Below are 14610 nucleotides of genomic sequence, written 5' to 3' on the forward strand. Positions count from 1 at the left end.
CCACACCAGTGCCATTGTGCACTGGGGACCATCAGGCACATGGTGCTGGGCTCAGAACTTGACTTATATTATTCCTCAGCATAGAGAGGTTAGGGCTCTGGTCTTTTCTGCTCTGGATGGAGGCAGTTGGGGCACTATGTTTTCTTCTGGTCTTAATAGGGCCTTTGACAAACTCAAGTAGGGATAGAAGACAGTGACCAGGGTTATGGGACATGTCTAACCAGGTCATAAAAACAAGGATTGGAGGCCAGGCTCAGTGGCTCATACCTATAATCCTAGCACTCTGGAAGGCTGAGGCAGCTGGATTGCCTGAGCTCATGAGTTCAAGACCAGCCTGAGCCAGAGTGAGACTCCATCTCTAAAAATAGCTGGGTGTTGTGGTAGGCACCTGTAGTCCCAGGTACTCAGGAGGTTGAGGCAAGAGAATCACTTGAACCCAAGAGTTTGGGGTTGCTGTGAGCTGTGATGGCATGGCACTCTATCGAGGGTGACAAAATGAGATTTTGTCTCAAAAAATAATAATAATAAAATAAAGATTGCAGCAACTGGAGAGGAAGTTAATTACCAGAATATTCTGGTATATCAACTTCAAAATTGTTTGTGCAATTGGGATCACATAGACTTAAGTTCAAGCAAACTGGACTTAGAACCTTGGACCCATTTCTTAATTTTCTGGCCTTGTTCAAAATGCTTGACTTCTCTTGAATCTCTATTTCCACGTCTGCAAAATGGGAAAGGCATTCCCTGCTTTGCAGAGTTTTTACTTATGATGGTTAAATGAAATGGAAGCTGCTCAATAAATGGTAGCTATCATTATTTTTTAAAGCAACACTGACCTTGGGTTGAGCCATTTACTGGCAGAAAATTGGCACGAGAAACAAGAGAAGTACGCACAAATGTGAATGTGACCAAAAAAAAAAAAAAAGGGATTGGATTAAAGATGGCGGCCGAGTAACAGCTTCCCTGCAACTGGGTACCATGAGTCTGGGGAGATAAGACTCCAGACATCTCTGGCTGGTGGGATCTGCCTATAATCATCTCTTTGAGGATACAGGGAGTCAGCAAGGGACTTCTGGACCCCAAGAGGAGGACAAAAACAATGGAAAACTGGCAAGTGGTTGTGTGTGGTCGATCGACCTAATCACACCAGCAACCGTAAGTACAAGCAGCAGTGAGACTGCAAACCGGAAAGGCCTTACCTGTAAACTGTTTCAGTGTTTTTTGGACTTGGCACTCAGTTGAACTGCCTTGGGCAGAGTTTGAACAGGAGTGCAGAGAACTTTGGACATTGTCTGGGACCCCAGACAGAGCCACTGAGGTGGGCTGCAGGGAGCCATTGTGTGAGAGAATTGCCCCAGCAAGCTCCACCCTCAGGGTCCCAGAACAAGGATTGGGTGGGACCTATTAACCTATCAACTGAGCAGCCTAAAGGCAGGGACTGAGCTGCCTTACAGCCTTAACCCTTAGGGACAGAGTAAGAAATGGTTTTGGCACACTGGATGCTCAGGCTGTTGCCCTGGGTAGAGTGCCGTGGTGTCACAGATCATAGCAACCTCAAATTCCTGGAGTTGGCAATGCCTGGACCTCCATGAGATCTGTGCCGAGACCCCGCACTAACCAGGCCTCCACATGCCCTGACCAGGAATTGCAGGAGCTGTGCAACACTGCCTCCTCCCTCCTGTGTCCTCCCACCCTCTACACTGGCCCGCTCATCTGGCCAGGGATACTGGTTGCCGTGGGCCCTCTGGAGTGCTCCCTGCCTCTACGTAGAGCCCTTCTCCTGGCCAGAAACTGCTGGAGCATTGGGCTCTCTGTGCCAAAGTCACTGGGTGCCAGGCACTCCCAGAACCGTGCACACCACCTCCCACCCTGTTGCTGGATCCGGGTGTGTCACACACCGGAGCTGCTTCCACAACCAGAACTCCCTAGCTGGGGCAACCCCAGAAGAACTACACAGGGTCACACCCTACAAAGATCAAGCAACAATAGAGTGATCCCGCTGGGGTCTAATCTGGGAGACACACCTCCCCAACTCTGAGGACGGCCAGAGGCAATGGTGAAAAACAATCATGAGGTGAAATCAACAGAAAAACTCTGGCAATATGAATAATCAGAGTAGATCAACTCCGCCAAGGATCAATGGGGCAGACACAGCACAAGATCCCATGCACAAAACAAATAGCTGAGATGTCAGAAATCAAATTCAGCATCAGGATAGCAAATAAGATTGAATTAGAACTCCAAGCAGTAACCCAAACGATATCTCAAGAATTCAACAAATTCAAAGACCAAATGACCAAAGATTTTGACACATTGAGACAAGAAGTTGCATCCCTCAAAGATCTGAGAAACACAGTAGAATCCCTCAGTAACAGAATGGAGCAAGCAGAAGAAAGGATTTCTGACATTGAAGACAAAGTTTTCGAATGCTCCCAAACTCTCAAAGAGGATGAGAAATGGAGGGCAAAAACAGATCACTCTCTCAGAGAGCTCTGGAATAATTCGAAGAAAACTAATATTCGTCTTATAGGGATCCCCGAAAGTGACGAAGTGGCTTCACAAGGATCAGAGTCTCTTCTCCATGAGATTATGAAGGAGAACTTTCCAGACATACCAAGAGATTCTGAAATTCAGATAGCAGACAGTTTCAGAACTCCAGCACAACTCAACCCAAATAAGACATCCCCCAGACACATCATAATCAATTTCACTAAAGTTAATATGAAGGAGAAAATTCTGAAAGCTGCCAGACGAAAGAAAACCATTACCTACAAGGGGAAGAATATTAGAATAACTGCAGATCTCTCTGCTGAAACCTTTCAAGCCAGAAGAGGATGGTCTTTAATCTCCTAAAACAAAATAACTTTCAACCCAGGATCCTGTACCCAGCTAAAGTGAGTTTCATTTATGATGGAGAAATTAAATACTTCAATGACATTCACATGTTGAAGAAATTTGCCATAAATAAACCAGCTCTCCAGGATATTCTCAGACCTGTCCTCCATAAAGACAAATGTAATCCTCCACCACAAAAGTAAACTCACCCAGAAAATCTTGATCAAATTCCAACTTCCACAGTCGTAAAAGGATTAACAATGTCCACAGGATTCTCAAAAGGCTTATCAATATTCTCAATTAATGTGAATGGTTTAAACTGTCCTCTAAAGAGGCACAGGTTGGCTGACTGAATACAAAAACTCAAGCCAGATATCTGCTGCATACAAGAATCGCATCTTACAAGACAAATATAGACTCAAGGTGAAAGGATGGTCATCTATATTCCAGGCAAATGGAAAGCAGAAAAAAGCAGGCATTGCGATCCTGTTCGCAGATACAATAGGCTTTAAACTAACCAAAATAATTAAGGATAAGGATGGACACTTCATATTTGTTAAAGGTAATACTCAATATGATGAGCTCTCTATTATTAATATTTATGCACCCAACCACAACACACCTCAATTTATAAGAGAAATTCTAACAGACATGAGCAACTCGATTTCCTCCACTTCCATAATAGTTGGAAATTTTAACACCCCTTTAGCAGTGCTGGATAGATCCTCCAAAAAGAAGCTAAGCAAAGAAATTTTAGACTTAAACTCAACCATTCAACATCAGGACTTAACAAACATCTACAGAACATTTCATCCCAACAAAACTGAATACACATTCTTTTCATCAGCCCATGGAACATACTCCAAAATCGACCACATCCTAAGCCACAAATCTAACCTCAGCAAATTTAAAAAAATAGAAATTACTTCTTGCATCTTCTCAGACCGTCATGGAATAAAAGTTGAACTCAATAACAACAGGAACCTGCATATCCATACAAAAACATGGAAGCTAAACAACCTTATGCTGAAGGATAGATGGGTTATAGACAAGATTAAGAATGAAATCACCAAATTTTTGGAACAAAATGACAATCAAGGCACAAATTACCAGAACCTCTGGGATACTGCAAAGGCAGTCCTAAGAGGGAAATTTATAGCACTGCAAGCCTTCCTTAAGAAAACAGAAAGAGAGGAAGTTAATAACTTAATAGGACATCTCAAGCAACTGGAAAAGGAAGAACACTCCAACCCCAAACCCAGCAGAAGAAAATAAATAACCAAAATCAGAGCAGAACTAAATGAAATTGAAAACAAAAGAATTATACAACAGATTAATAAATCCAAAAGTTGGTTTTTTGAAAAGATCAATAAAATAGATAAACCTTTGGCCAACCTAACCAGGAAAAAAAGAGTAAAATCTCTAATTTCATCAATCAGAGATGGTAAAGATGAAATAACAACAGACCCCTCAGAAATTCAAAAAATTCTTAATGAATACTACAAGAAACTCTACTCTCAGAAATATGAAAATCTGAAAGAAATCGACCAATACCTGGAAGTACGCCACCTACCAAGACTTAGCCAGAACGAAGTAGAAATGTTGAACAGGCCTAGCCTATATCAAGTTCTGAAATAGCATCAACTATACACAATCTCCCTAAAAAGAAAAGCCCAGGACCAGATGGCTTTACGTCAGAATTCTACCAAACCGTTAAAGAACTAGTACCTATACTACTAAACCTCTTCCAAAATATAGAAAAAGAAGGAATATTACCCAACACATTCCAAGAAGCAAACATCACTTTGATCCCCAAACCATGGAAAGACCCAACAAGAAAAGAAAACTATAGACCAATATCACTAATGAATATAGATGCTAAAATACTCAATAAGATCCTAACAAACAGAATCCAGCAACACATCAAAAGAATTATACACCATGACCAAGTAGGATTTATCCCAGGGTCTCAAGGCTGGTTCAATATACGTAAATCTATCAATGTAATTAAACACATAAACAAACTAAAACATAAGGACCATATGATTCTTTCAATTGATGCAGAAAAAGCTTCCCTTCATAATCAGAACACTTAAGAAAATTGGTATAGAAGGGACATTTCTTAAACTAATAGAGGCCATCTACAGCAAACCCACAGCCAATATAGTATTGAATGGAGTTAAATTGAAATCATTTTCACTTAGATCAGGAACCAGGCAAGGTTGCCCATTGTCTCCATTGCTCTTTAACATTGTAATGGAAGTTTTAGCCATTGCAATTAGGGAAGAAAAGGCAATCAAGGGTATTATCCACATAGGGTCAGAAGAGATCAAACTTTCACTCTTCACAGATGATATGATCGTATATCTGGAAAACACTAGGGATTCTACTACAAAACTTTTAGAAGTGATCAAGGAATATAGCAATGTCTCAGGCTACAAAATCAACACCCATAAATCTGTAGCCTTTATATATACCAACAATAACCAAGCTGAAAAAACAGTCAAGGACTCTATTCCTTTCACAGTAGTGCCAAAGAAGATGAAATATTTGGGAGTATACCTAACAAAGGATGTGAAAGATCCATACAAAGAGAACTATGAAACCTTAAGAAAAGAAATAGCTGAAGGTGTTAACAGATGGAAAAACATACCATGCTCATGGCTGGGAAGAATCAACATTGTTCAAATGTCCATACTACCCAAAGCAATATATAATTTTAACGCAATTCCTATTAAAGCTCCGTTGTTATATTTTAAAGATCTTGAAAATATAATACTTCGTTTTATATAGAATCAGAAAAAACCTCGAATAGCCAAGACATTACTCAGCAATAAAAACAAAGCAGGAGGAATCACGCTACCAGACCTGAGACTATATTATAAATCAATAGTGCCAAAACAGCATGGTACTGGCACAAAAGCAGAGAAGTAGATGTCTGGAACAGAATAGAGAACCAAGAGATGAATCCAGCTACTTACCGTTATTTGATCTTTGACAAGCCAATTAAAAACATTCAGTGGGGAAAAGATTCCCTATTTAATAAATGGTGCTGGGTTAACTGGCTGGTAACCTATAGAAGACTGAAACTGGACCCACACCTTTCACCATTAACTAAGATAGACTCTCACTGGATAAAAGATTTAAACTTAAGACATGAAACTATAAAAATACTTGAAGAAAGTGCAGGGAAAACTCTTGAAGGAATCAGCCTGGGTGAATATTTTATGAGGAGAACTCCTCAGGCAATTGAAGCAGTGTCAAAAATACACTACTGGGACCTGATCAAACTAAAAACCTTCTGCACAGCCAAGAACGTAGTAAGTAAAGCAAGCAGACAGCCCTCAGAATGGGAGAAAATATTTGCAGGTTATACCTCCGATAAAGGTCTAATAACCAGAATCCATAGAGAACTCAAATGTATTAGCAAGAAAAGAACACATGACCCCATCTCAGGGTAGGCAAGGGACTTGAAGAGAAACATCTCTAAAGAAGACAGACACACAATCTACAAACACATGAAAAAAAGCTCATCATCTTTAATCATCAGAGAAATGCAAATCAAAACTACTTTGAGATATCACCTAACCCCAGTAAGAGTAGACCACATAACAAAATTCCAAAACCAGAGATGTTGGCGTAGATGTGGAGAAAAGGGCACACTTCTACACTGCTGGTGGGAATGCACACTAATACGTTCTTTCTAGAAGGATGTTTGGAGAATACTTAGAGACCTAAAAATAGACCTGCCATTGGATCCTATAATTCCTTTACTAGGTTTATACCCAGAAGACCAAAAGTCACAATGTAACAAAGACATCTATACCAGAATGTTTATTGCAGCCCAATTCATAATCACTAAGTCATGGAAGAAGCCCAAGTGTCCATCGACCCACGAATGGACTAGTAAATTGTGGTACATGTATACCATGGAATATTATGCAGCCTTAAAGAAAGATGGAGACTTTATCTCTTTCATGTTTACATGGATGGAGCTGGAACATATTCTTCTTAGCAAAGTATCTCAGGAGTGGAAGAAAAAGTATCCAATGTACTCAGCTCTACTATGAAGCTAAATTATAGCTTTCACATGAAGGCTATAACCCAACTATAGCACAAGACTATGGGGAAAGGGCCAAGGAAGGGGAAGGGAAGGGGGAGGTTTTGGTGGAAGAAGGGGAATTGGTGGGGCCACATCTATGGTGCATCTTAGAATGGGTACAGGCGAAACTTACTAAATGCAGAATACAAATGCCTACATACAGTAACTAAGAAAATGCCATGAAGGCTACGTTGAACAGTTTGATGAGAATATTTCAGATTGTATATGAAACCTGTACATTGTACCCCTTGATTGCACTAATGTACACAGCTATGATTTAACAATAAAAATAAATACATTTAAAAAACAAACAAAAAACAACAAAAAAACACCCAAAACACTACTTGTTTTTCTGGACAGCAAAATACTTATGGGGAGGGCTTGCCTTCACATCTCAGCACGACTGCTTTCTGATATGTAAGATACCAACAAGAAGACAAATGTACCTGTCTCTTTCTAACTCTAACAGAAACTCGCAGGTACACCAGAAACTTATAGCTTATAGGTTTGTAGCAACTAGAGCAACTCAAGGAATAGAATAATCATTACTTAATAATGACTGACACATGTGATAAGTCTGTCAAATGACAAGTGCTTCTTCTTCCTCTTCTGGAAGGAATGGGTTGAAGGGCTCTGAGCCTTGAGCTGCTGCCTCATCTGTGCCATAGAAGTCATTCGTCTTTCTGACTGACATAGGAAAGGACTGAGGAAAAATATTCCCTGGGTAAAGAACATCTAAGGGGCATAGAAAAGGTCACATTTAGCACCATTCCTGTAACTAAAATGAATTTTCAGCTTTTTTCTAATGAAAATGTGAGCCCTGTCTTCTTGACTTTAATCACCATTTGAGCCCTTTTGGTTCCCAGTGGTTGGAGGAGGCCTGCCCTGCACCACAGCTGACTGTCCGCAGAGCCCAGCTCGCACTCAGCTATATACCGTGTCTCTTCCCAAGAATTGAAAGGACTCACATTGGGTGGCACCTGTGGCTCAAGGAGTAGGGTGCCGGTCCCATATGCTGGAGGTGGCGGGTTCAAACCCAGCCCCGGCCAAAAAAAAAAAAAAAAAATGAAAGGACTCACATTGTCAGCATTTGCACTTAAAGTGTGAGATATTTTCTAAGCAATTTTAAGGTCCAAGAAATGTTTTACTTTTCCTAAGAAAGGAGAACTCAGGTATTACATAAGACAAATTTAGCTATCGGTGTCTCAGAACTGTCAGGGTTTGGCAGGGCTAAGTTGATGGATGCATGTCTCTAATTAGTTTTGTTGTTGTTAAGTCAAAAAAATGAAGGACCATATTTTATTCTTCAGCATTTTGTGAATCTTTCTTTAAGAAAACAAGTGCATAGTATCAGAAAACATTTAGAGCTCACTGTTACATCCATCATATATTCAGTAGAACAATTATTATACTTATGTGACAGATAAGCCTAGGCTTTTTATCTCATTCCAAGTAATAGAACAGCCTTGTGTGTGTGCATAGATGTTAATGTAGGTACCAAAACAAATTGATCTTTTCTCACCAACTGTTGTCACATAAACAGTTCTTTTTTTTTTAGAGACAGAGTCTCACTTTGTGGCCCTCAGTACAGTGCTGTGGCATCACAGCTCACAGCAACCTCCAGCTCTTAGGCTTAGGCGATTCCTTTGTCTCAGCCTCCCGAGTAGCTGGGACTACAGGCACCCACCACAATGCCTGGCTATTTTTTTGTTGCAGTTTGGCCAGGACCGGGTTCAAACCTGCCACCCTCAGTATATGGGGCTGGCACCCTACTCACTGAGCCACAGGTGCCTCCCCACATAAACAGTTCTTAATGTGTAATCACTTTTACACACACGCCCCAGTACTATTTTGATAGTTACATTTTATGGGGAAATAAACACAGCCCAAACAAGTCCTATTTCTTATAGAAATCTACATAAATTCTTATACTTTAACCATAACCTGGAGATTAATAATATAAAAACACAATAAACACATGTGCACGTAAGGATCTCCCACTCCAGAGAAGTCTGAATAGATTCATTGCAGCTATAACTTCATTGTAGCCTCAGAAATTGTTAGCTCCGATTATGTGGCAGTTACGTGGAAGAAAGTATTGGGTAACAATGTCTGACAAGTAATAGGTATTTGATGAATGTTAGCTCAATTTAAAGTTGAAAGGCAAAGTAGTGAATAATCATTGATGGAGCAATTTAAGATTATCATATAAAATGGGGATCTCAAAGATTCTAAAGTGGGAGTGTTATTCATTCAGGCAATGTTTTATTCTAGTGGAACAGATGAGTGAAAATATCAATGCACAATTCATAGAAAAAGAAATAATTAGATCAGCTACTATTGTTAGTTCCTACAGTACTTAACTAAACTAAAAAAAAAAAATTAAAAAAATACCTAAAACATCTTTTTTAGTGGATCTGATAAAAAGCACACACTTAAAACCTGGTTCAGGGCTTGAGGTCTGTGGACTCTGCCACTCCTAGTGTTGCCATGACAACTCGGCAGGCAGTATTCTGTAAGGTAAACAGACATGAAATAGCTATTCATTCTTCTAAGTTTTGATGCACGGGTGTGTTTACATTTTGCTCCTGTACTATATGGAACATGGTTAACTGTATGCACAGCATGCACAAAGTTGTGTCTCTAGAGTCGGCCACACCCCGGATCATGGAGACTGTTGGGAAAGCTGAGAAGTAAACACAGAGTGCGTAATAGCCTTCTGTCAGGCATTTGAGAGAAAGAAGAGGGGTTAAAGACTATTCCAGTGGGCTTTGTGGGGAATGGGAAATGGAGAGAGGCAAGGCCATATTCATTCCAGCCCTATAAGGATAATGCATTTCAGGATACCTTACCCCATTTTGTTCTCTAAGAACAGCGAAAGTGAGAAAGGAGACAGCAGGGAGCGTTATATTATGGGATGCATAGTGTCTTCCTTCCCCAAACTTCATATGTTGAAAGCCAAACCCTCAGTACCTCAGAACATGACTGTATTTGGAAATAAAGCCTTTAAAGAGATGATTAAATTAAAGCAAGGCCCTTTCGGGAGAATATTAATTGTATCTGACTGTTGTCCTTACAGGCAGAAGAATTTTGGGCACACAAAGAGATACCAAGGCTGTGGTGAACAGAAGGACTCTAAGAAGGCAGGTATCTGCAAGCCAAGGGGCAGGGCCTCACCTGCAAGCAAGGGGGGCTGGTCACCAGAAACCAATGCTGCTGGGACCTCCATCTTGGAATTCTAGCCACCAGCACCTTAACAAAAGAAATTTGTACTAAGCCACCCAATCTGCAGTATTTTGCTATGGCAGTATAGTAAACTAATGCAGTTGTCATACTGAAGACTTGGAGAGAAAGAGGAAAGGAATTTGGGGAATAACTATTGCACTTTGGCCTCTTCTCAGGAAGTCCTGCTAAAATGAGGCTATCAGGGAAAAGGGCCTGATGTAGGACTGAATCTCTTCATGATCATGTGTGCAAGTTTACATAAAGGGCAAAGACTGAGCTCTCCTTTCTTTTTGAAGCAGAGTCTCACTCAGCTAGAGTGCTGTGCATCAGCCCAGCTCACAGCAACTTCAGACTTTTGGGTTTATCACCTAGCTAATATTTTTTAGTAGAGATGGGTGTCTCACTTTTACTCAGGCTGGTCTTGAATTCCTGAGCTCAAGGGAACTTCCCATCTCAGGTGCTAGGATCACAGACGTGAGCCACCGCAGCCGGAGCCTTCTTGGTCTATGATTAGTCCAAAGGGAGGGGCCCCTGGAATGAGCTCTAGCTGAATCTTCTCATAGTAACATGTTTCTGTAAAATCTGAAAATGTATTTTAAGCATAACCAGTTAAGATCCCTGTCTCTACACTACAGTTCCTCCTTCATTGCATACCCTCCTGTCACTTAGCTGGCGTGGACACAGCATTCCCCTAAAGGTTGGGCAAGCTGATTTGAGATTAGTTTTGGTTTAGTGTGATGTCTTTGTGTGGTTCACATTCACCCATGTTTATAGTTAAGATATCACTAGGTGTGATGGCGTAGCGACCTACCTCCCACTGCAATGACTCACCCAGAGCTGTTATAGGTAGAGGCATAAGAGGTCACGGCCTCATTGGGATGTGAATGTGTCCAGTGATACCCAACATTGAAAGGAGTGTGTTTGGGCGGCCAATGGGCACGCTCCTCCGCGATGGTCGGAAGTGGTGAGGCAGCTGGGGGGGGGGGGCGTTGTTCGGTACAGGGGTTGCAGGAGGAGGATCTAAGGCTGTGGCTGGCTGCTGGGGTTGGCGTCCTTCTTGTTCCAGTTTCTAGGAAGAGCTAAAAATGGCTGAATTTCTAGATGACCAGGATACTCGATTGTGTGACAACTGTAAGAAAGAAATTCCTGTGTTTAATTTTACCATCCACGAGATCCACTGTCAAAGGAACATTGGTATGTGTCCTCTCTGCAAGGAACCATTTCCCAAATCTGACATGGAAACTCACATGGCTACGGAACACTGGTGACCTGCAAATGTAACAAGAAGTTGGAGAAGAGACAGTTAAAGAAGCATGAGGAGACTGAGTGCCCTCTGCGGCTTGCTGTCTGCCAACACTGTGATTTGGAACTTTCCATTGTCAAGTTGAAGGAACACGAAGATTACTGTGGTGCCCGGACAGAGTTGTGTGGCACCTGTGGGCGCAATGTTCTTGTTAAAGACCTGAAGACTCACCCGGAAGTTTGTGGGCAAGAGGGAGGGGAAAAGAGAAATGAGGTTGCCATACCTCCTAATGAATATGATGAGTCTTGGGGTCAAGATGGAATCTGGATCGCATCCCAACTCCTGAGACAAATTGAGGCACTGGACCCACCCATGAGGCTACCTGGAAGGCCCCTGAGAGCCTTTGAATCAGATCTTTTCCATAATAGAACTACCAGCCAAAGGAATATGACAGCTCCGTTTCCGATTCAGAATAATCTATTTGAAGAACAAGAAAGGCAGGAAAGGAATAGAAGCCAACAGCCCCCCAAAGAGAGTGGTGAAGATAGTGCAAATTTGGACTTCATGTTGGCCCTGAGTCTGCAAAAGGAAGGTCAGGCCTCCACTATGGCAGAGCAGGACTTCTGGAGGTCTATATGTGAGGCAGACCAATCTCATGGTGGTCCCAGTTCTCTGAGTGACATAAAGGGTGCAGCTGACGAGACCATGTTGCCTTGTGAATTTTGTGAGGAGCTCTATCCAGAGGAATTGCTGATTGACCATCAGACAAGCTGTAACCCTTCACGTGCCTTACCTTCATTCCATACTGTCAGCTCTTCACCCAGAAGGGTGGAGGAACCTGATGTCATCTTCCAGAACTTTCTGCAGCAGGCTGCAAGTAACCAGTTAGCCTCTTTGATGGGCCTTAACAATTCTCCCTCTGTGGAGGACACCATCATTATCCCATGTGAATTCTGTGGGGTACAGCTTGAAGAGGAAGTTCTGTTTCATCATCAGGACCAGTGGGACCAACGCCCAGCCACAGCAAACAACCACGTGACAGAGGGGATTCCTAGACAGGATTCTCAGCCTGGAGAGACCTCACCAGAGCTGCCCAGGAGGGTGTCAGACACCAGGGAGACCTGTCTTCTGGTTACATGGATGATATCAAGCAGGAAACAGCTAATGGGCCCACCTACCCTCTGCCCCCCAGCAGACCCATCAACAGTATGAAAGCTACCTATAACCGACTGTCAAAATCAACATCGGGCCCCAGACCTGGGTGCCCACCCAGTCCTCCTTGTGTACTGAAGCTCAACAACCCAGACAGCCAGGACATCCAGGGGCAGAATCGAAACAGTCAGAATGGGGCTGCTGGGCATGTTCCAGTGATTCAATCGGTTCGAAACCTCTACCCAGAAAACCTTGTGCCCTCTTTCCCACATGGGCCTGCAGGAAGATATGGAGCTAGTGGTAGGAGTGAAAGTGGCAGGAACTCCCGAGTCACCCCCACAGCTGCCAGCTACCGCAGCAGAACTCCAAAGGCAAAGCCCCCCAAGCAGCAGGGAGCTGGGGATGCAGAAGAGGAAGAGGAAGAGGAGTGATGTTATCTTCAGAGACCCTTCACATGGTTTCTACCTTTTATGCACAGCTACAGTGCAGGCCCTGCCTCTGTAGCTCTTTGGGCAGGGGAGATTTTTCTGGATTTTAACTTTTTTTCTAAGTTATGGCCATTTTGTGTCTTTTGAGATTGTGCTGTGGGAGTTTGAGGGTTTGAGGGAGGGTTAGCAGGGAGGCTGTTGAGAAATGTTTCACCCTTAGTAGCTGCCTTTGAACAGCAGCGAAATACAAGTTACAGCCTCATGGCCACCAGGGCTCCATCCTTTGACATACTGTCACCACTGCTTCTTGGTGCTATGTGGTCCTGGTGGGGGGAGCGGGGGTTCTAGAAACCTGGTACCCCTAGTGAAGTGATTCTATGCCCTGTGGGGCCTAAATTTGGGGATTTGGGGTACCTTCTCCAGGGTACTGCCCCACTCACTCTAGGCTGGGCCTCAGTTGTGTGTGGAAGAGCTCTGGGAAAGTACTCAGGCCAACAGTGTTAGGAATGAAGTTTTTGGAAATGAGTTGAGCTGGAGTGGATTAGGGGCTGTTTTAACCTGCTTCCTCTGCATTTGGCATCACTGCCTTCTGTTCTTGGTGGGGAGCATGGGTCCTTTGTGCTTGCTGCCCTTTACTGGGTACCGAGGAAAGCTGAGGGCTGGGCTGGGCTCTGCCCCAGTTCCATGCTTGCTCTGAAAACCAAATATCAGAGCCCCTTCCCCTTCTTTTTATTTTACTATTATAATAATTATTATTAAACTTCCTTGTAATGGAAATAAAGTTTGTACTTGGAGTTCAAAAAAAAATAAAAATAAATAAAAAAAAAGAAAGGAGTGTGTTTGGAGGAGAAACATATTGAGGCAGATTTCAGTCTGACAAAAATTCTTCCAAATATGGAAAAATTTAATGGAAGCTTTCCCTAAATGATACTTCCCAATTTATATAGTATTAGCAGAAAGTAATCAGAAAAAATTTGATTACCAGAAAGCAAACAAAAATGTCAAATTATTAATAATAAAAAGCAAATTAAAAACAACTATGCTAGTGAAATGACTAAGTTATCTGTGTTTATTCTTTAGGGAAAACTTAACAATGTTATTGCCATATAAAGAGGCAATTGAAGAATATGCAAACGAGAAAGACTCCACAGAGAGCCTGGTCTAGCAGGAAGCAGCGGCATTTCCAGGCTCCTACAGGGGACTGCAGTGAGACAAGGCACAAGCACTGAGAGGGACTGGTCCCTGCTGCTCCTGGCTGGGAAAAGGCGGGGGAGGTGGGGAGACTGCGTTCCGTTAAGGACTTCAGTATTTTATGGAGATAGTTCAGTTGACTAAATGAGGGACTGTTTTTTCCTCTTTGTTTAGTTATCCTATGAAGATCCTCCAGAGAATGGATGGTCTTAGAGAGAGAAGGAGATAAAGGACATTCACACAACTTTGTTGCCAGAATTTAAGAGGTTGTGATCAATAGGAAGTAAGTGAAACTATTGTGATCTTTGGCTACAGTCAGAGACAGAATCAAAGGGTGTGGAGGGGAACTCCTCCTATCAGCTATGATTGAGTTTATAGAAAACCAGTCCTCTAGCTGAGAACTAGAAAAGGTGAATCTAATATAAAAGCAAAAC

The 14610-nt window shown here is 42.3% G+C and overlaps 1 protein-coding gene across 1 annotated transcript; it reads left to right on the forward strand.

The window, feature by feature from the left end:
• Positions 1–11156: 11156 nt before the first annotated feature.
• Positions 11157–13779, forward strand: LOC128585733 (TRAF-type zinc finger domain-containing protein 1-like). The gene is given in 3 exon segments (XM_053590934.1): positions 11157–11422; positions 11425–12504; positions 12507–13779. Coding segments are annotated over 3 exon segments (1737 nt in total). The 5' UTR covers positions 11157–11247; the 3' UTR covers positions 12989–13779.
• The last annotated feature ends 831 nt before the right edge of the window (positions 13780–14610 follow it).

The sequence above is a fragment of the Nycticebus coucang genome, chromosome 5 (genome assembly GCF_027406575.1).
Source record: "Nycticebus coucang isolate mNycCou1 chromosome 5, mNycCou1.pri, whole genome shotgun sequence".
Lineage (NCBI taxonomy): Eukaryota > Metazoa > Chordata > Mammalia > Primates > Lorisidae > Nycticebus > Nycticebus coucang.